Source organism: Nanorana parkeri, unplaced genomic scaffold (genome assembly GCF_000935625.1).
Source record: "Nanorana parkeri isolate BGI_ZX_2015 unplaced genomic scaffold, ASM93562v1 scaffold1101, whole genome shotgun sequence".
Taxonomy (NCBI): domain Eukaryota; kingdom Metazoa; phylum Chordata; class Amphibia; order Anura; family Dicroglossidae; genus Nanorana; species Nanorana parkeri.
In genome coordinates this window covers 266840-286383 of record NW_017307369.1, presented here as the reverse complement: position 1 = coordinate 286383, position 19544 = coordinate 266840, and the positions used below count along the sequence as shown (strand labels likewise).

General features: G+C 42.6%; 1 protein-coding gene across 3 annotated transcripts; it reads left to right on the top strand.

Moving 5' to 3' along the window:
• The first annotated feature begins 2228 nt into the window (after nucleotides 1-2228).
• HMGCR (3-hydroxy-3-methylglutaryl-CoA reductase) lies at nucleotides 2229-18973 on the top strand. 3 transcript variants are annotated; one of them, XM_018567837.1, is made up of 20 exons: nucleotides 2229-2428; nucleotides 9923-10106; nucleotides 11124-11235; nucleotides 11339-11426; nucleotides 11508-11592; nucleotides 11699-11804; nucleotides 13504-13610; nucleotides 13755-13874; nucleotides 14271-14431; nucleotides 14528-14766; nucleotides 14885-15057; nucleotides 15215-15409; nucleotides 15608-15766; nucleotides 16028-16185; nucleotides 16701-16806; nucleotides 17006-17176; nucleotides 17345-17485; nucleotides 17561-17719; nucleotides 17964-18118; nucleotides 18871-18925. In XM_018567837.1, the coding sequence occupies exons 2-20, from the start codon at nucleotides 9942-9944 to the stop codon at nucleotides 18923-18925; spliced, it is 2655 nt and encodes an 884-aa protein (XP_018423339.1). In that variant the 5' UTR covers nucleotides 2229-2428; nucleotides 9923-9941. The 3 variants fall into 3 exon arrangements, with proteins under 3 accessions (XP_018423339.1, XP_018423340.1, XP_018423341.1); XM_018567838.1 differs by lacking the exon at nucleotides 2229-2428 and having other exon boundaries at nucleotides 9942-10106; nucleotides 18871-18973; XM_018567839.1 differs by lacking the exons at nucleotides 2229-2428; nucleotides 15608-15766 and having other exon boundaries at nucleotides 9942-10106; nucleotides 18871-18973.
• The last annotated feature ends 571 nt before the right edge of the window (nucleotides 18974-19544 follow it).

Sequence of the window (19544 nt, the reverse complement as noted above, 5' to 3'; positions counted from 1 at the left end):
CAGTAAAGGGAAGTGCTTTGGTTTGTTACACTGCAACGCACCCTTTTTTTTGTAGTTTATTGAAATGTCATGACATTTCATTCAGTTCTATTCATGGCACCTGAGATGTGGTGACGTAAAGTAAGGTGCAGTGCATTGCAAAAAAAATGCAGCATGTCTCCTTTCTGATGCAACGCACTCGCCCACCTTAAGGCTCGTTCACACATTGCAGTAAACATAAAACACAATATATTGAAATGTATGCTGTTCACACTTGTGCGACGTCTGCACAGTACAAAAATGCGCGTCGTGCAAAAAAGTTCAAGTGCGATATTCTGGGTGGATTCCGCGCATTCCAGCTATAGTAATAGCCACAAACTTGCGGAATCTATGCGAATCTTAAAATTTGCACGGAAAACGCAAACGCCATGTGTGAATGGAGCCTTTAGCAGCTTTGTGGCGTGAACAGGTCACATACGAAAACCATTGTCTTTTGTGCTCCCTTGCAGTAAGATCTATACAGATTGGGGATAAGCTTCGGGTTCAGTTCGACCCGAACCCGAGCATTTCATCGAAAGGGTGAACTGGCCAAATAGTCTGCCCATTCTGCAAATTTGAACATCTTGGGTTGTGGTTGAATGACCCACTGAACCTTCGTTCCTCTCAGAAACTTTGTGTCCTAGTAACCAGTGATATTGTGTGGCCCACACATCGCCATTGGTAGCTAGTATGGTAGCGGCTGGGCCACACATCATCCCTGGTTGCTAGGATGCAGACGGGTGCACCATAACAACCTATAATTCTGTGGTGCTGCCAGTGTTTTAACAACCAATCATGCTGTGCGGGCCACACAGCGGCATACGTTATGCAGCCCAGCCACTAGCGTTCTAGCAACAGGTGATGCTGTGTGGGTCACACGGTGCCATTGGTTGCTAGCAGTGGCGTCACAAGGGGGTTGCGGGGGGTGCGGCCCACACCAGGTTGACACCATTGGAGGGGTGACACCAAAATGACTGACAATCATTTTGGTGTTACCCCCTCTGAAAAGTCAGGCACTCGGTTATGGACCGAGAGCCCGACAGTTTCAGGAGAGAGGAGGGGACCCGGTGGCATACCTTATCCCGCCAGGTGACTGTCCCTTCCTCTCTCTGCCGGCGTCCATCATCAAGATGGCTGCCGGCAGGTATCAATAAGATCGCCACGCACGTGCGATGACGTCATCATGCATACGCGTGGTGACATCACGTGCATGCGCAATGACATCACAGCGGGGTGTCATGCGGTAACCGCTCCGGGTGACACCCGGCCTCGGGACACCCCTGGTTGCTAGGACACAAATGGCTCTGAGTTTGGTTCCCTTGGATGTTCACTGTATCTGAATTTCTGGCTCAGTTCCATGAATGTCCAAACGAACCAAATCCAGGCCAGATCACTGCAGCTCCATGGAAGTGGTATAGCTCATGTTCGAGCTACAGGCGACATTGAGCTTCAACATGTGAACATCTCCATTGAAATGCATTGGAAGAGCTACATTGAGCTTCATATTTGAGCGATTTTTGAGAGGAAAATGCGCTACAAATCGCTCAGTGTGAATGGGGTCTTAAAGCGGAACTACACCTTCCTTTCCATTACAGCCAATGGGGCGCCATCTTAGCCTCTATTTGGATTGCAGTTGCCATGGTGCTGCACATATGATCAGCTCTGACGCCAGACATTTAACATTTGGTTGAGGCTGAAATAAGCACACTGACAACATTGACAGTTGGCATGCCTTAAAAGTAACCGGGGAAACATTAAATTGGTGGGTAAAGTTCCTCTTTAATGTTTAAACTTATTTGCTCATTTTGTAAGTGTTACATGACAAAATGCACACATTTAAAAAAAAAAGAACCTTTATTTAATATAACAGTTCTGGTCCCTATGGGGTGAATACAAGTGAGTGACGAAGAGGTTAAGATACGCTGGGTTCGGTGAAGGGTTATTTCAATGATCTCTTGGAATTCTTATAGAAAACAAGTAGTCTGATCATCTGATGTAAGTCTGCTCACAGGGTGGATGCAGCAAACGGCTGGCTGTCCCCCTGTAGTTCATGGCCAGTTTGCACAGCCAGGCTGCCTTGTCCCCCTCACTCTCGGCTCTCCTTTATTATTGGCTCCCTGTCAGTGAGGCGAGATCGCCTTGTCTTACGGATGCTCGTTGCCAGAGCAACCGTAATGACGAGCTCACCTGTCCAAGACGCCCATTGGCTGCAGGATCAGGCCATTCTTCGCTTCGAACTCACTGGCCCCGCCTCCTCTTCGCTGAGGCTGTCACTTGGCTGATCAGGTGACGCGCTCGTTCACTCGCTTTGCGGCGGCGGACGTGAGAGGGTCCTATATTATAGTGCCGGTTCCTGACGTGCTAAGCCCGCCGTCGCCGAGCCAGTCAGGATAGATCCACCTGCCTGAAGGTGAGTGTGTGCGGTGGGCAACGGTGACATTTGTTATGGTAATTCAAATCAGGCACTGGGTTAGACAGCCCGGAGCCAGAGGGGTCCTCAGAGCTACGATCCTCTTCCTGTATGTGAAGGATGAGGTCATGACTCGAGCTGGAGGAGAGGGCTGATTGCTCGTATTAGATGCTGGACCTGGCAGTCCCATGTACCGGTCGCAGGCTTGATCTCAAGAGCGGGAGGGGGTGTTGTCTAGGTAAGTATCATCCTCCTTGTCTTTATGTAGCCGGGGGTACCACAGGAGTAGGGGGTGCTGGGCTAGGGGGCATTTACCCTCTTGGCCAGTAATGTAATATACAAGGTGTCACAAAAGCCTAGACCCAAAGGCCGAAATGGGATTTATACCCCTGATTACTTTATATACTCAAATTGATGGCCTTGGACTTCGTAACACTAGTGTCTATGCTGAAAACAAACATTTCTTAAAGTTTATCCTTCATTCCCAAATGCCAACTTCTATCTTTGCAACAACCCCCTGCAATATTAAAACCTGATATTTTTTTCCCCCATGTACTTTTTATAATCACACCCACCCCATCACATCCCACCCCATCACACCACAATCCTTGCCTAGGTGAGAATGACGTCAGCCCTGCTCCATCAGCCTCCAGGGATATTCCCGTACGAGACAAGATTTTTCACCAATGGATCCAGATTTCTGTATGTTGGGCTGCTGGCCCCGAGTGCTGACATCCTCCCCACAGCAAGTGATACAAGCCTGTTCAGACCTGCGGACTGGAATTGAGTCTTCCGTCATCTACTTCCATTCTGGTTCTGAGGTGTTATGTAACCGAAAGCAGAGAGCTGCAAATGAAGGTGTAGAATTGTAGCTGGTGTATGTGAAAAGGTGTGTGACAATAAGCCACTTTCTTTAAGACATCACCCACCTTTCACCATGGCCACCAGTGACTGCGGCACCATGGCCCCCAGTAAACTGACCACACCATGGAAATGTCCAAGAGTTATATTTGCTTCCCAGACCAAGTGTTCTCGGATGTCTCAATATGGACTCCTTGGGGTTGATTCACTAAAGGCAAATAGACTGTTTACTCTGCAAGGGAATTTAGTTTAGCGAATGTGCTTAAAACCCAATCATGAGCAAGGAAAATGGGAGAAAAAAAAACAACCCCAGTATTGTTTGTTTGCACATGATTAGATGACAGTCAGCAGAGATTTGCCTCATTCCCTAAACTAAGGGGAAATACCCTGCAAAGTGAACAATCTATTTGCCTTTAGTAATCAGCCTCAGACTAAGGTGGGAGCGACAACCTGGTTGTGCTGATGGCCCTGCCTGGTGACCTAGATGAACATAAAGTACAATATAAAGATGAACATAAAGTAGATTACATTACCATATACTCATTTTTTTTTTATCTGTATTTTGCTGTTAAAGAGGGAAAAAAAATAATATAGATTTTCACAAGGCTCTAAATAAATACATTTGTATTATAATATCAGTAGCTAATAAAACATTGATACTTCTTGCTGTGTGTCTGAATTGTGGACGCTGTTTTTCTTTAATAGTAGCTGTTCATTTAGAGTTACTACAATAAAGCCACAGTGTATGATATGGTAACTATATGCGGGCTCTATGTCAATAAATCTATTTTTATTATGTGTTTTATACAATAATTAGACTTGATGTCGGCAATCACCCTCATCCTTCACTGACTTAGTACAATAGGAAGTGTCTGCAGATTACAGCCGGCGCCATATTGAAGTAGAACAGAGAAGGGCCCTGCCCTAATGTATAGACGAGCCTTGTTTCTGCATCGCAACTGCTAAGCAGAAATCTATGCAGTGGGGTTCAGACTGTGAATATATATATTGTATAAAGATGGATTGCAATGTTATTAAATTCTGTGTTTTAGTGATTTTTATTACTAGTTTATAATGGCAGCATAGATGGCAACAGTAATTGGATTGTTCGGGATCAGTATGCTTTCTGTACACCTTGATGTAAGATCAATCAGCTTTCCAGGCCGTGTGCGTTTAGAAGCTGCCTCTTGCCTGGTACAGGTTGTTCTAGGAATGATTTGGATCCGATTTTCAACGGGTGCTATTACAGATAGTTTTGGGGGTTCCAGATGGTGGAACTAAACCAGATTTAGTGCCATTATTATTCTTTTCTTTGTTATTGTATCTTATTTGAATGTCATTGTGGTTAATCCACAAATCATTCAGAAGCTGCTGACTACCTAGATCTGTGAAGATCCATCCCTCTGAGTCCTCGCTGTGCTGGCATTGAGATGTTTGACAGAATGCATTGAAAACCTTCTTACTGTTATTGCTTCTGAACCTCTTTTATTATGTATTGTAGCAATGTACATTGCTTATTGTTCATGTGTTGTAGTAATGTATTGTATCACGCCATTGCTGCATGGCGGTTGCCAACTGTGCCCAGGTTCCTGGGCTGAGAATATGGTCAATACACATGTAAAGTGTTTTTATTCCTTTGCTGTCTATCCACCGGTCAGATGTAAATATATGTGAACCTGGCAGCTTTTTCTGAGGCAATGAAGACTGGTTTTTAGAGACTTGGAGGCTCATTACTGTCCTATATACCGTACTTTGGATTAGTGACACACAAAGTATTGAAGCCAAAGATAATGTTTTTCGAAGAAGCTCAGTCAGGGGTGAACAAATGAATATGGAATCCAGGAGCCGACAGGATTTATTTTTAAGGAGCCATCCTTATTAACAAAAGCTAGAAAAATACTCAAAAGTTGGGCACCGGATGTAATTTCTAAGGAGCATTGGCTACATGGCTCCTGGGATTGGTCCCTCCCTATAGGTTTCCTTTCTCTTAATGAAAGTGTATTTAGAAAGCTCTTAGAACTGTGAAGAAGGAATAAATGAAATCTGATCACTTTAAAGTATCCACACGGGTACAGATGTGGTATAACGCCCACTGTTTTGTGTTGCACTGCAAAATCATTAAAGGAGAACTATGAGGTGAGTGATTTTCACTCACCTCATAGTTCTAGCCGACCTGTGACAATGAGACTGTCGCAGGTTGTCTCAATAGATCGGGAGGTGAGCGAACACATACCGGCGCTCGCATACCGCCACTCGCCCCCTCTAGATAGGCAGAGCCAGCTGTCACTCGCGCAGCTGGGTGGATCCAGACAGTAATGTCGGGATCCGTCCCGGCTGCAGCGTCTCAGTATACTGCGAGTTGTAGCTCGCGGTATACTGAGCTTAGGGTGACGGGAGGACGCTAGTTTGTGTCCTCCCGTGACCCTGAGGAGAACTATGGGGAAAAGTCTGACCCCATAGTTCTCTAAAGTGATACCAAATGTTAAAAATACATTCAAGTGCCTTAACTATTAAGAATAATGTATCTTATTTGTGTATCACTCAGTCGTAGATCCTCAAATCATCTCTGAATTGGTGCTGACGCTGTCCTTCTTCCTTCTGGAGGGGGGCTATTTTTGTTCCCCATGGTCCCTGTGTGTGTTGTATCCACCACTCCAAGTTCGTTCCTGTGATGGACTACAGTCTCATGTTTAGTTTACTAATTTGTATCGGGATTGTAACCCATCAGGGGAGTGAGCTTGGAGCGGTGGCAACTTTACAACACGCAGGGACCATGGGGAACAAAAGTAGCCCCCCTCCAGAAGGCAGGACAGTGTCGGCACCAATTCAGAGATGATTTGAGGCTATACAACTGAGTGATGCACAAAAAGATACATTTTTGTTAATAGTTAAGGTACACTAATGCATTTTTAAGATTTAACTCCTGAGTTTAGTGTAACTTTAAGATGGCAGTGCATTTAGGCATACCACTTAGAATGAAAATAAATGGATATATGCATGGATCCATGTCTTTTGAGGTAGTGGGCTTTTAGTGACGGTAAGTTATAGAATGTTAGAGAGAAATCTGCACAGAACACTTGAGTCCAATATGCAATTCATTTCAATAGGTGCTTGTGGCTTGAGTGCCTAAGGCTGGCCATACACCTATACATTATCTGCAGACTTTCTATAGTGAGATGGAAAAAGTGCAACAGATTCCTCCATCTACGCTAAACTGTGTGGATGGAGGAATCTCCTACTGGACCAAGCTTCAGTATCTTACTAGTCGGCCCCGCTGGCTCTCAAAACATCCCTGAACAATGCCTGCATCCAATCAGATTGTAAAGGTGTTTTGAGAACCAGTGGGGCCGACTAGCTAGATACTGAAGTCTCGCCCAAAAAACACGCTATGTAGCTCGATAAAATGTGCACTGTTGCTCAATGTCGCGCAATGTAGCTCAAAGCTATTCAACACGATATTGCGCGGAAAACCCCGCAATACCCATGTCGCTCAGTGTGACTGGGGCCTAAAAGCATAGAGTACAGAAACACTGGTGCCTAATTACACCTCTAGAAAGGCAGATCTCTCATCTGATCTCATCGGGCTAAGATATGCATAGATTATATATATATATATATCTCTCTCTATCTATATATCACATTTTGAAATATAAGCAGCAATTTTTTTAACTTCTGATCTGTGAATGGGAACATGTAAACAAATATAAAGTAGGTGTTATCCCACCTTGATTGGAGAAGTAAAAATACACTTTTTTTTTTTGTTTGGTTCAGTTGTGAACATGCAAGTATGTCTGGAGTAGTACAAGTGCGCTAGAAAACCCAAAACCTGGGGGCTTATATTTGAACGGTTTAGGTTGTACCTGTTATCAGTGTTTGCACTTCGATGGTTGCATTTACTTTTGTTACGCTGTCTGGAGGTTTTGTTTGGTTATGGTCTAGTCAGCTGATGCCTGGTTGCAAAGTGTGTAGTACTAGAAAGTGTGTAGTACTACTGAGAGGGAATGTGAGAAGTGTCCTGTAATGGCTTTGTCCTCTGTCAGGACTGATGAAGATATCTGGGAAATTCTCAATGTTGTGTTATCAATCTTCATTTCTTGGATTGTCCCATTTTCTTTCACATGATAGAGGAACGGAAGCCTGGACTTTCCGAACAGGGATTTTCCAGCGACTTTCAGTTTCTAGGATCTCCATTGTGTGCTCTGTAAACACTAAATGACATTTGCCAGTTGTTACTTGAAGTCATTCGGTGTTTGAAATGGGTTGCATCAGCTACAAATAATCTCCTAAAGTGTGTCATCGATGAATAATGAAAACTGCAGCAGCTGTGCTATAAATAAGTCATTTATGTGACTTGGATATTATATGCGGTGCTGGTTGGTTAGTAATACGGGTCATAAAGTATGCCAGTTGGTGATGTACGGAGGCTGTAGGGAGGCCAAGTTTAGGATAACACTGGGACACAATACATACAGATCTGTGTGTGTGTGTGTGTGTGTGAACTTCCCCGGTCCCTGCTGAACTTTGCTGAATGTGTTGTCGGTGACCATAGAGATGTTGTGTCCCGTAGCACTATAGACATCATAGAGCTTTGGTTTTCCATGACCTGCTTTCAGTTCTTCTGCTTGTGGGTTTTTTTTTTCTTCCATCTTTTAATCATGATACTTTTTAAGTTGTCCTCTGTATTCACTATTTTTGGGACTACCTTGTCTTTTTTTTACCCTCGCCAACCCTGCAGAAGACTTTTTTTTTTTTTTCTATTGGTGTTGTACTTTCATCTGTTTTAAAATATGTCCCTACCACATAAATCTTTGTACATGAAACCAGGGCTGGACAAATCCCAGGAGCCAATGGTTACAGCTGGCACCGAACATGTGAGGTTTTCTCTAGTTGTTGTCAATGGAGCTGGCTCCTTATAAAATTCCACTGGCCCCTGAATTCCATATTTATTTTTCCACCCCTGCATTCAAGTATATGTAAAGGGAAAACATTTATTTATTTTACCAGGGGTGGACAAATGAATATGGAATTCAGGAGACAGTCAGTCCAATCCAGGAGCCAGCAGGATTTTTTTAGGAGCCAACTCCATTGACAACAACTAGAGAAAACGTAGTTACGGGACACCTGCATTTTTTAAGGAGCATTGGTTCCCTGGGTCCTGGCATCTGTCCGGCCCTGATTTAAACCCCTGTCAGTTTTTGTCATCGGTGTCCCATCGCGCAGATTTCCCTTCACTTCCTGACCAGTATACAAAATAGGAAGTGAGGGGAAATCTCCTCTTAGACATTTGTCACTGGAAACAAGTGTGGGAAACAACCAGAAAGCTTTTCCCGATTTCCGGTTCCAGTAAAGACGCTTCACTATGCCTTAAACGTTCCCTCTGCCCTCTGTGTTCTGTACAAGTTTGTGCTCACAGCTTCCCTTTTAGGTTTTGGAGACCCTCCCTTTGTCCTGCTCTTGTCGCCTACTACCACAATCATTCTCCTCATCCAAGGAGTCAGATTAGAAGGCGAGAGCTTAGGCTTGACCTTTCCGTAAGACGTGTTTCTCTCTCTTCCATTCGGATTACAGCATTTGCCTGTCCATAGCTTAGAGGGACCAAGTTTTGGCAAAAGTCAATAAAATATAGAGCGGGGAATTTATCAAAACTGCAGCAGACAAAATCTGGAGCAGTTTCCCATGGCGACCAATAAGCTTCTCTCTTCAGTTTGTTCAGTTAAGATTTGAAAATGAAAGAGAGAAGCTGATTGGTCACCATGCACAACTGCTCCAGTTTTGATCAATTCCCCTCTCAGTATCCTCCTTTTGTAAAACTGCTCCACACTTCCCTAAATTATCCTTTTTTTTTTTTTTCAATGGCTTTAGTTTAGATGCTTAAATACTATCAAGTTTCTATCATATTAGAGTTTTGTTTTTTTAACCTATACAGCAGATTTAGCAGATTTTTAAGTGATTGACCAATGGGTGGTCATTTTCACTTGGAGAAGGAGAAATATTGACTAGTCGAAAGGTGGTGAAGGACTCCTTCTTGTTCATACAATTCTCACCATTGAATAATGGAGTTGGTGAACTTGAATTAGACTGCAGTCAAGGACTGACACTGATATGTGAGAGATAAGAGTCTGATAATGACAGGTCAGGGAGTACAAAGAGAGCGCTGATACTTCCCTCATATTACAGAAGGAGAGTGATGGATAGATGGATCTCATATTAAAGGCATTGGATGGTTACTCTAAATTCCAGTTGCAGTGATTGGCAGTTACTGTCTTCTAATGGAATTCTGATTTCCCATTACTAGCTTTGCTAGTTGTGACTTTGTTTGGCATCGGTCTTGGTCTCGGAATGACTTGGCAGTATAACTGAAAGTGAAAGCCGTTGTGGTCATGAACAGAATTACTGCACTTTCATCTGAGCAGCTGAGTGCGTTCAACGTTCTCCTGGTCAGAAAGGGGAAAGAAAGGAATATAGGATAGAAGTGAAGTAGGCGCAATCATTATTGTGTTCTGAATTGTAAGTGTTATTAGCCTCGGTGAGTCTCTGTTGCCGTGTGTATTCTTCATTGCAATGCTGGGATAAAAGGACGCTGAAATATTTGGAATTCAGTTAGAATCTGTAATTTATCTGTTCTCTTTCCAGATCACCACACAGTGCAAAGATGCTGTCCCGATTGTTCCGCATGCACGGCCAGTTTGTGGCTTCCCATCCATGGGAGGTCATCGTGGGTACGGTGACCATCACCATCTGCATGATGTCCATGAACATGTTCACCGGGAATGATCAAATCTGTGGATGGAACTACGAATGCCCGAAGTTTGACGAAGTAAGTTCTCGCTGTGTTCATCATAGCAACCTGTAACCTATTGTGTTATGAAACGTGACATGAAAGGAATCCAGCATTACAATTACTTGGCCACAATGCAGCTTCTGATGGTATTTTATTATTATAATCAGGTTGGGATTCTTTCTAATGGCATTCTTGCTAGTGAGCTCTGGGAAAACTGCTATGCGAAGGACACATAATTGACTCTTGCTGGCTTTTTATGGTATCGGAAGACTTTTAGTGACATACTTGAGGCTATTTATAGAACAAAGTTATAAATAAAGCCCTTGTTGTCCAAAGTGACCATTTCCTTTTCTCCAGATTTTAAAAATAAAGTGTCCTTTCATGGAGAGAAAAGCTGATTTATGTAACCATTGCAAAACCGAGCTTGACAAGAAACTAGTATTATACAGCATGCACGTTTTCTGTTCTTGTACAGAGGGAAATGTTTAAGTGTCGTCTAGATCAGCGCTTCTTAAAGTGTGTGGGTTGCGACCCCAAATGGGGTCCCGCAAGTGAACAGGGGGGTCGCAAGTCCCCGGCCAGGACCGCCATCAGGGGGGTATGGCTGGTACTTGTGTGAGGGGCCCAGGCGGCCGAAGAGGTCTGGGCTCCAATTAGCTAGATTGTTTCAGTTTAATTTTTAATTTGCAGGGTAGTGTAGTTTTTAAGGTTGCGCCTCAAGTCCCATGAGGCATTGTATGACTGACAGCCACAGGCATGACTCCCAGAGGCAGAGACATGTTGGGATGTGAGGTTTCACCACAGCTGGAGGACTGCAGATCCTTTATTGTTAATATTGGCCCAGTTTAGAAAATCGGATGCATTGCAAGTATTCTATTGTGATTAGGTTTTCAGTTGTGTACCTAGATGACTGTTCCTGCACCTTTTTAACCACTGATTGGAATTTGACTGTTCAAATGTTGAATAAAATTATCCCTTAAGTATTTTTTTTTCTTTTTGTGACCTTTTTAAATAAATGATTGTACTCATTTAGGTTTTTCTTGTAAATTGCAGGATGTTTTGAGCAGTGACATCATCATCCTGACCATAACACGCTGCATTGCAATTCTGTACATCTACTTCCAGTTCCAGAACCTCAGGCAGCTTGGATCTAAATACATTCTAGGTGATGCATATGGCACAATATTTTTATTAATGGCACTTTTACACTGATATGATTGAATTTGGATAATGGTTGTTGTACTGACTGACTTGTGTTTTGGTTTTAGGCATTGCTGGGCTGTTTACCATCTTCTCAAGCTTTGTCTTTAGTACAGTGGTGATTCATTTTCTAGATAAAGAGCTGACGGGTTTGAAGTAAGTGTAGAATGGTTAGAACTGATAATACATGTTTTCCTTTTTACTGAGCTTGTGACCTGATTTCTATCTTCTTTCCAGTGAGGCCCTTCCATTTTTCCTGCTGCTCATAGATCTCTCCAAGGCCAGTGCATTAGCCAAGTTTGCCCTAAGTTCAAACTCGCAGGTCAGTATACACTACCTCCTTCTGTTTACTACTGCTTTTGTTTTTCTTATATTCCACGTTTTTATTCTATAATGTGGCATCGTGATTGTTTTTTTTTTCTTTTCAGGATGAAGTTCGTGAGAATATTGCTCGTGGTATGGCCATTCTGGGGCCCACCTTCACTCTGGATGCTCTTGTTGAATGTCTGGTTATTGGAGTGGGCACAATGTCAGGTGAGTGGGTTGTGTAACTTGTCCAAAGAAGAGATCATTCCCCTGGTTCATGCACAAAATACAGCTTTATATTTGTATCAGACATCATGAATATATGTATGTCATGTGAGTGTCCAGCCTGTTCTTGGGTATAGTGAAGAATAGTGTTTGAAGGAAGTGGTCCCAGTTAACCTAACATTCTTTACATTTACCTGAGAGGAGTGCCTTGCACCATGTCACGCCATACTCTATTAGCTTTGTGTATTATTTACACTACAGTTGCCATGCTGAAAAGCTAATAGCCACTAGAACATTTTTCAGGACCTGTTATTTTAAAGGTATATTCCACCACTTTCAAATTAAATAAATAATGAATACACTCAGTGGATCACCCATCCCAAGACCCATCCTCCAGGTACGGACCCTCTCCCAGATAGCAAGCAATTGTGCTGCAAGTTTGAAAATGACTTGCTAAACTATTGCAGACTTGCCAAGCTTCACAATTTTGTTGCACAATTACAGCAAGTCTGCATTGCAAGTCTCCAGACCAGCGAGCTTGCAGAGCTCTTGCTAAGACCTGCAGGACTCTTGCTGTAGACTTGCCAAGCAAATTTGCTACAAATTAAAAAAGTGTCAACTAGAACTTGTGCTGCAAGTGTTCTGCAAGTCTACAACTTGCCAGGAATGTGTGCAGCAAGTTAACAAAAATTACAATTTAACCCCGACACAAGTTTGTGGCCAGTTATCCTTGCTATCTGGGCTGTTATGGGGCTGGGGGAAGCAATCAGTGGACTACAGGTGAAGTAACATGAGCCCATTTGTGCTCCAGTGAGATCTAGGAGTCCCTCTGTCGTGGTGACAGCTAGTGATGACCCGGCGGCTTAGTGCAAACACAGTTCATTGGAAACAAGTTTACTCCCGGCCCAATCAGTTGCGACAGGCACATTCCCCACCCTGCAATATACAGGACCTACGGGGAGAAGAATCCAGCGATTCAGTTAAGTGGGGTGGAGGTGGTTTGAGAATGGGAGGCTGGGAAATGGGACCATGTTTCATGTTACAACCTGAATATGGGCGTAAGATGAAACATGGTCACAAAACTGGACGTAGCCTTTAAACCAGGGGCCTCAAACCTCTGGCCCTTCAGCTGTGGTGGAACTACAAATCCCATGAGGCATTGCAAGATTCTCACAGCCATAGACATGACTCCCGGAGAGAGATGCATCATGGGATTTGTAGTTTCACCACAGCTGGGGGGCCAGAGGTTTGAGACCCCTGCTTTAAACTGTTGTTTTTCTATTCGTTTTGTCCATTTACTTTACTGTTACAATCATCCAGCACCGTGCATGGAGGTTGTATGGTTTTGCTAGTGTGTTAAGTAGGTTTCCTCAGATGCTGTGATTTCTCTCCGCCTAAAAGTGAATGTGTACTATGTTTGTAGTAAATATATTTGGGAAAGAAGTATAACAAACAAGGTGTGTGTGTGCGCCCAAATTCTGCTTATTTGCGTTGTATGTAATTATTCAAACATTGACTGTATAGTAATGGGAGGCGATTGGTAGAGAATCGGCAGTAAAGAAGGTTTCATAGCCCTTAGTCATAGTTTTACTTGTAATTATTCCATTTTTAAAACATTCGGATTTTGGTTTTGTTTTCTTTCACATCATTTTTATATATATATTTATAACATTAATATAAGCATTTTTTTCTCTTAACACAGGAGTGCGCCAGCTGGAGATCATGTGCTGCTTTGGTTGTATGTCCGTCCTAGCAAACTACTTTGCTTTCATGACTTTCTTCCCAGCTTGTGTGTCCTTAGTCCTGGAGGTAAGTGCTTTTACTGCTCTCCCAGATTTTCTTCATCTAACATACAGATTTTGTCTTTAGAACATGTTAAATATGTCTTCACCCCTGTAGATCACATTTGACATCCACCTATAAATGAAATCATAAGTGTCACATTTTCCCTAGCTTTCCAGGGAGAGCCGCGAGGGCCGTCCTATCTGGCAGCTAAGTCAGTTTGCGAATGTGTTGGAGGAGGAGGAGGATAACAAACCAAACCCTGTCACACAGAGAGTGAAGATGATTATGGTGAGTGTTCTTTACATTGGTTATCCCTTTCTTCCAGTTTACACGTGTGGGTTTTTTTTAGTTTGTTTGCTGTCTCTTTGCTTTATAAGAGAGGCTTGAGAGACTGATGTGTTTTCATTGAGCTTTTAGTACATCAAAATGAACAGCCTCTGGGACCAGGTTTAATTTGCATTATTGCAGAAAATAGGCGCATCATATGTCTGATCATAAAACCATCCACTAGATCCGGCTACAGATGCTAATTTTCACATCTGGGCTTTAGGAATATGCTGACAGTATTCTATACCTATTTTTATCTAGATTAGATTTTGACTTGCCCAAAATAGAACACCTAACTGTTTTAAATAATCCAAAAAATACAAAACAATGAAAATATCCACCTTCTTTTATCTTCAGTCTTTAGGCTTGGTTCTGGTTCATGCTCACAGCCGATGGATAAGTCAACCTTCTTCTCAAAACAGTACATCTGTTCCAGACAAAGTTTCCCTTGGCCTGGATGACACCATTCCAAAAAGGATTGAGCCCAACATGCCTCTCTGGCAGTTCTATCTTTCTAGGTAACACAGATGACTTCATGAGACTCGTAATGTCATTTTGATCCTGTTTATTGGGCCATCATCTGCTAACAAAGACGTGATTTTGTTTTTTCACAGAATGGTGACCATGGACATAGAGCAAGTCATAACTTTAGGCCTTGCCCTTCTGCTGGCTGTCAAGTACATATTCTTTGAGCAAACTGAGACAGAATCCACCCTTTCCCTGAAGAACCCAATTACATCTCCCGTAACCATGCAGAAGAAACCAGTGGATGGATGCTGTAGAAAGGAACATGCAGTAGAAAAGCCAGAAAAAGAAATGGCATTGGAGGATGTCTCATCAAAGGAGGAAAAAGGTACCAGCTTTCAGGAGTGTTCACCGTACTATCTCTGTTAAATCTTTATTTAAAGTAGCATTGCGAATTCCTCCCTAATCAACGAATGCGTTTATATTTTTATCTTTTCCCAATTTAGAGGCTGTTATAAAGCCATTACCTCTGGAGACTGCACCAACCAAGCCGAACTTTGTTTTGGGAGATTCACCACCACAAGATTCATCAAGCGAAGAAGAAAAAGAAATGCATTTTGATATACCAGAAGAGCCACGGCCCATTGATGAATGTGTTCGCATCCTCAAAAATCCAGATGTAAGCAGTTGGATATTACATCATGTAATATGTGATGTTTGGCTGTTGTTTATACAATTGCTTCATAAAATTATAACATTTTCTGATTAAATTTTGAAGTCAGTTGTCATCTGCCATGTGAAGGAAGTAAGTAAAACTTTTTTTATGCCCCATATAGAAAGGGTCTCAGTACCTGAGTGATGCAGAGGTGATCAGATTGGTGAGCGCTAAACACATCCCGGCCTATAAGCTGGAATCCATGATGGAGACTCCAGTAAGAGGAGTTGCTATCCGCAGACATATGTTGTCTCCGAAACTGCCAGAGTCCTCCGCCCTTCAGAACCTGCCTTATAAAAACTACAACTACTCCTTGGTAGGTCCAAAACCAGAATTTCTTTTATGGTTTTTTTAAATTAAACTTCAAATTTAGCTTCATAATATTAATGTTTGCTATGTAAAGCTATGCTCTCTAGTAAATATATACAAACAGTTTTGTTGCAGTTGTAATGAAATTGTATCCCTTCTGCATGGAGGAGGAATCTTGTGGATTAATAGTGATTTCCTTCTTTAGGTAATGGGGGCGTGCTGTGAAAATGTTATTGGATACATGCCCATCCCTGTTGGGGTAGCTGGACCTCTTATCTTGGACAACAAAGAGTATCAAGTTCCCATGGCTACAACAGAGGGCTGCCTTGTGGCTAGTACCAACAGAGGCTGCAGAGCCATACTGGTGAGTTTAATTCAATTTTTATATCGGTGTTTTCTAAAGTAGGAAATGTGTGGCACTAGGTGACACCCGGCAGTGATCAGCATTTACATACAGGACTTCCTTGTGGGTTCCCTTTGGGGTCAGCTGCAGGCCATAGAAGGATCCTGTTTTGTAGAAATCCAATGTAGCCTTCTAGGATACCCTTGCTAGTTCACTTGGGTGTAGTTTGCCCAGCTGCTGTTTTCTTTCCAGATTATAACCAAGCTGTGTGTTCCTTTTCAGCTGGGCGGAGGTGCTCGCAGCCGTATCCTGGCTGATGGAATGACTCGAGGGCCAGTGGTGAGGTTGCCAACAGCATGTGATGCAGCTGAAGTGAAAACCTGGTTGGACAGTCCTGAGGGATTTAAAATAGTCAAGGATGCTTTTGACAGCACGAGTCGGTAAGTGTTTTCTGTATTTATCCTGTGGGGTAACTTTCAGGTGTGTATGTGAAACTCTACCCATAAGAAATGGCATTCATTTAAGACTTCTTTTTTTTTTTTCTCCACAATATGTGTATGAATATCTGTACTCAGAGTCCTATATTCACAAAGTTACATTCTGTCTGCTCAGCACGGAGATAAAGCAGGTCTAAATAGAGTGCCTACATGTGTAAACACGATATGCGGGATTCCAGTGTTTGAGCCTGGATGGATATATGTAACACAATTGGCTTCTTTTGATTTGTTATCCGATTAGTTATTTACAAGCCTTTCACTTTCTTTCGTCTCTCTCATTTGCTTTTTCTCCTCCCTTAAATTTTACTTCTCATAAATGTCAGTATTTTAGCTGCTGTTCTGTGCCAAGTATCTTTTATTTTAGCTAGTATTCTAATAATTATGTTTGCATAATATGTGCAAAGACCAAGTGCGTAAATTAAGTCTGAATGACGATTTGTGTGTTTGCCTGATCCTAGGTTTGCCCGACTTGGGAGACTTCAAAGCAGTGTAGCTGGACGAAACCTTTACATCCGTTTCCAATCAAAAACAGGAGATGCTATGGGAATGAACATGATATCAAAGGTAAGGTGCAATGGTAATACAGCTCTGCATTTTTCTAAATGATCTTGGCTATATGCAGCTGTACAGTTTGGTTAATGGCAACCTACTCTTTGTTCAGAGTAACTTCAAAACATTTAAACTGCTAGTTATGTTGGAAACCGAGTTCAATAAATCTGGCTTTCTAAACTTGTTTTATCTTTAAAACTGCTTATTGCCACAGGGAACTGAAAAGGCTCTGTCTAGAATACAAGAAGAGTTCCCGGAGCTGCACGTCCTTGCTGTAAGTGGCAACTTCTGTACAGACAAGAAGCCAGCTGCCATCAACTGGGTGGAGGGCAGAGGAAAGTCTGTGGTGTGTGAAGCTATCATTCCAGCAAATGTTGTACGAGAGGTAAGAGCAACAATGGTTCTGGGTCGCTGGGCTGTCAGTCTTTCGTGTTTTTATATAAAAATGTCACATTTGTTGCAACACTGACGATATACTTGCGCTAATAATACCTCATCTACTGTTATGACTGGTCCCACTGCACACTGTAATATGATGATCTTGTATTTGCAGGTACTGAAAACCTCAACTGCTGCATTGGTGGACGTCAACATCAACAAGAATCTGGTTGGTTCTGCCATGGCTGGTAGCATTGGAGGTTTTAATGCACATGCAGCTAACATTGTGACTGCAATATACATCGCTTGTGGACAGGTGAGGGGATAGACTCTATGCAATGTTTCTTTTGACAATCGGAATGGAATTTGTGACGGTTTTCCCTTTTTGTAGGATGCTGCTCAGAATGTAGGGAGCTCCAACTGTATCACGTTAATGGAGCACACAGGTCCTACTAATGAGGATTTATACATCACCTGCACAATGCCTTCTATTGAAATTGGAACTGTGGGTGGAGGAACCACTCTGGCCCCTCAGCAGGCCTGCTTACAGGTAATTTAGCAAGCTATAGACTGTCCATCGTTCCAGTAAATTGTGTCAACACACATATGGATCCCTTGCCTTGCCATTGTACTGGGGACCATTGTGGCTAGGACTGGTTCAGCCTGTACTTTCAGTAGAAAATATCTCTGGGAGTGTGCATTAATAATTATTTTGTTTATGGTGTGTAGTTATAAAATGTACCTTATTCAGATAATTGTATTACTTATGGTTTATGATTTTTGTTTATGAACAGATGCTTGGAGTACAGGGTGCCAGCACAGAGTATCCTGGTAAAAACGCATGCCAACTTGCACAAATAGTCTGTGGCACAGTATTGGCAGGAGAACTTTCCCTCATGGCGGCCTTGGCAGCTGGGCATCTGGTGAAGAGCCATATGGTCCACAACAGGTAAATACAACCTTTTAATAAAGAGACTGAGTACCACCTATTTGTCTTCGATTCTGTCACTTAGATAATTTTATTTGTAATTATCCCACCCTGCCCTCCACTGATGCTTATCTACCGCTTTGTTCCTCTCTCTGAGGTGGGACTCCAAATCCTGTTTAAAGGAGAACTATGGGGTTAGGGTTTTTTTTCCCCATAGTTCTCCTAAGGGTTTGCAGGGAGCCGTGAGTGACAGTCACGGCTCTCTGCATTGATCGAGAAGTGAATGAGCGACAGTATGTTTTCACTCACTTCCCGATCTACTGAGCCAACGTGTGACAGTTTCATTGTCACAGGTCGGCTCAGATTATGAGGCTGAGTGAAAATCACTCGCCTCCTAATTCTCCTTTAAGCTCAGTATTGGATGATATCAGAGCTTACACGGGGTTAGTGATCACCCTCACGTCCTAGTGACTGTATTCGGGCCAGACGATTGGTCACTCATCATGATGGGAGGAGGTTGCATGCCTGGCAGCACTGGTATTTCCGGAGGGCTCCAATGGAGTGGTGGGGAATTGCAGCGAACGCAAGTATCAGTGGGTGGGCAGCTGTCCTTGCTGAAACGACCCAACAAAGTCTCATTTATTTGGATATAAACTGTCTGTATTTGCGCACAGAAATCGGGTTCAGGTGGCCCGTGGTCATTTTCCAGGGATACATGTCCAAGGATTTTTTTTCTTCCTTTTTAATAATGAGATTTATTTATTTCCTTGCAGGTCAAAAATAAACCTTCAAGATTTGCCAGGCACATGCACAAAGAAAGCTGCCTGAGCCCACGGAATGTTGGGATCAATACAGGACCATAAGAGCGAGAGAGAGGAGAAAAAAAACGGAAACGTCTCTATAGAGAATGTGCTTTGCCATGAGTATGCAGGCAACCTGAGAGGAAGACTTAATACAACCTCAAACGCAGGTCTACGTGCCTCATGTCTAGTTGTCTCATAGGGGCCCGTTACCACTGCTGGCGCCAACTCATTGTCTGCTGCTGAGGCCAAAAAGCCAAATCGACTGACCTTGGACATTGTAAAAAAAATTTTTAACATAACTTGCATAAAATATTTAATTCTCAAACTACTTTTGCAGTTAAGTTTAAAGAATTGTTCTTTTTCTTTTATTTAATCATGTTGAAAATTGTCATATACCTCGGTTTTAGTTGAAAAAAATGGAATAATTTATTTCTTCGTCCAGCTTCCTTTCTGTTTGTGGTTTTTTTTTTTCTTCTCACAAAGACTTTTTTTTTTTTTTTTTTAAGGCCACACTAGTTTATTTGGAATGTTCATAGAATTCTGACACTGGTTCCAGAACGGAGGTGGGCAACCTATGACTTGCCAACTGTTATCAACGCCCAAGAATTCCATGTTTGCCTCAGCATGTCTGTTTTATTATTGTT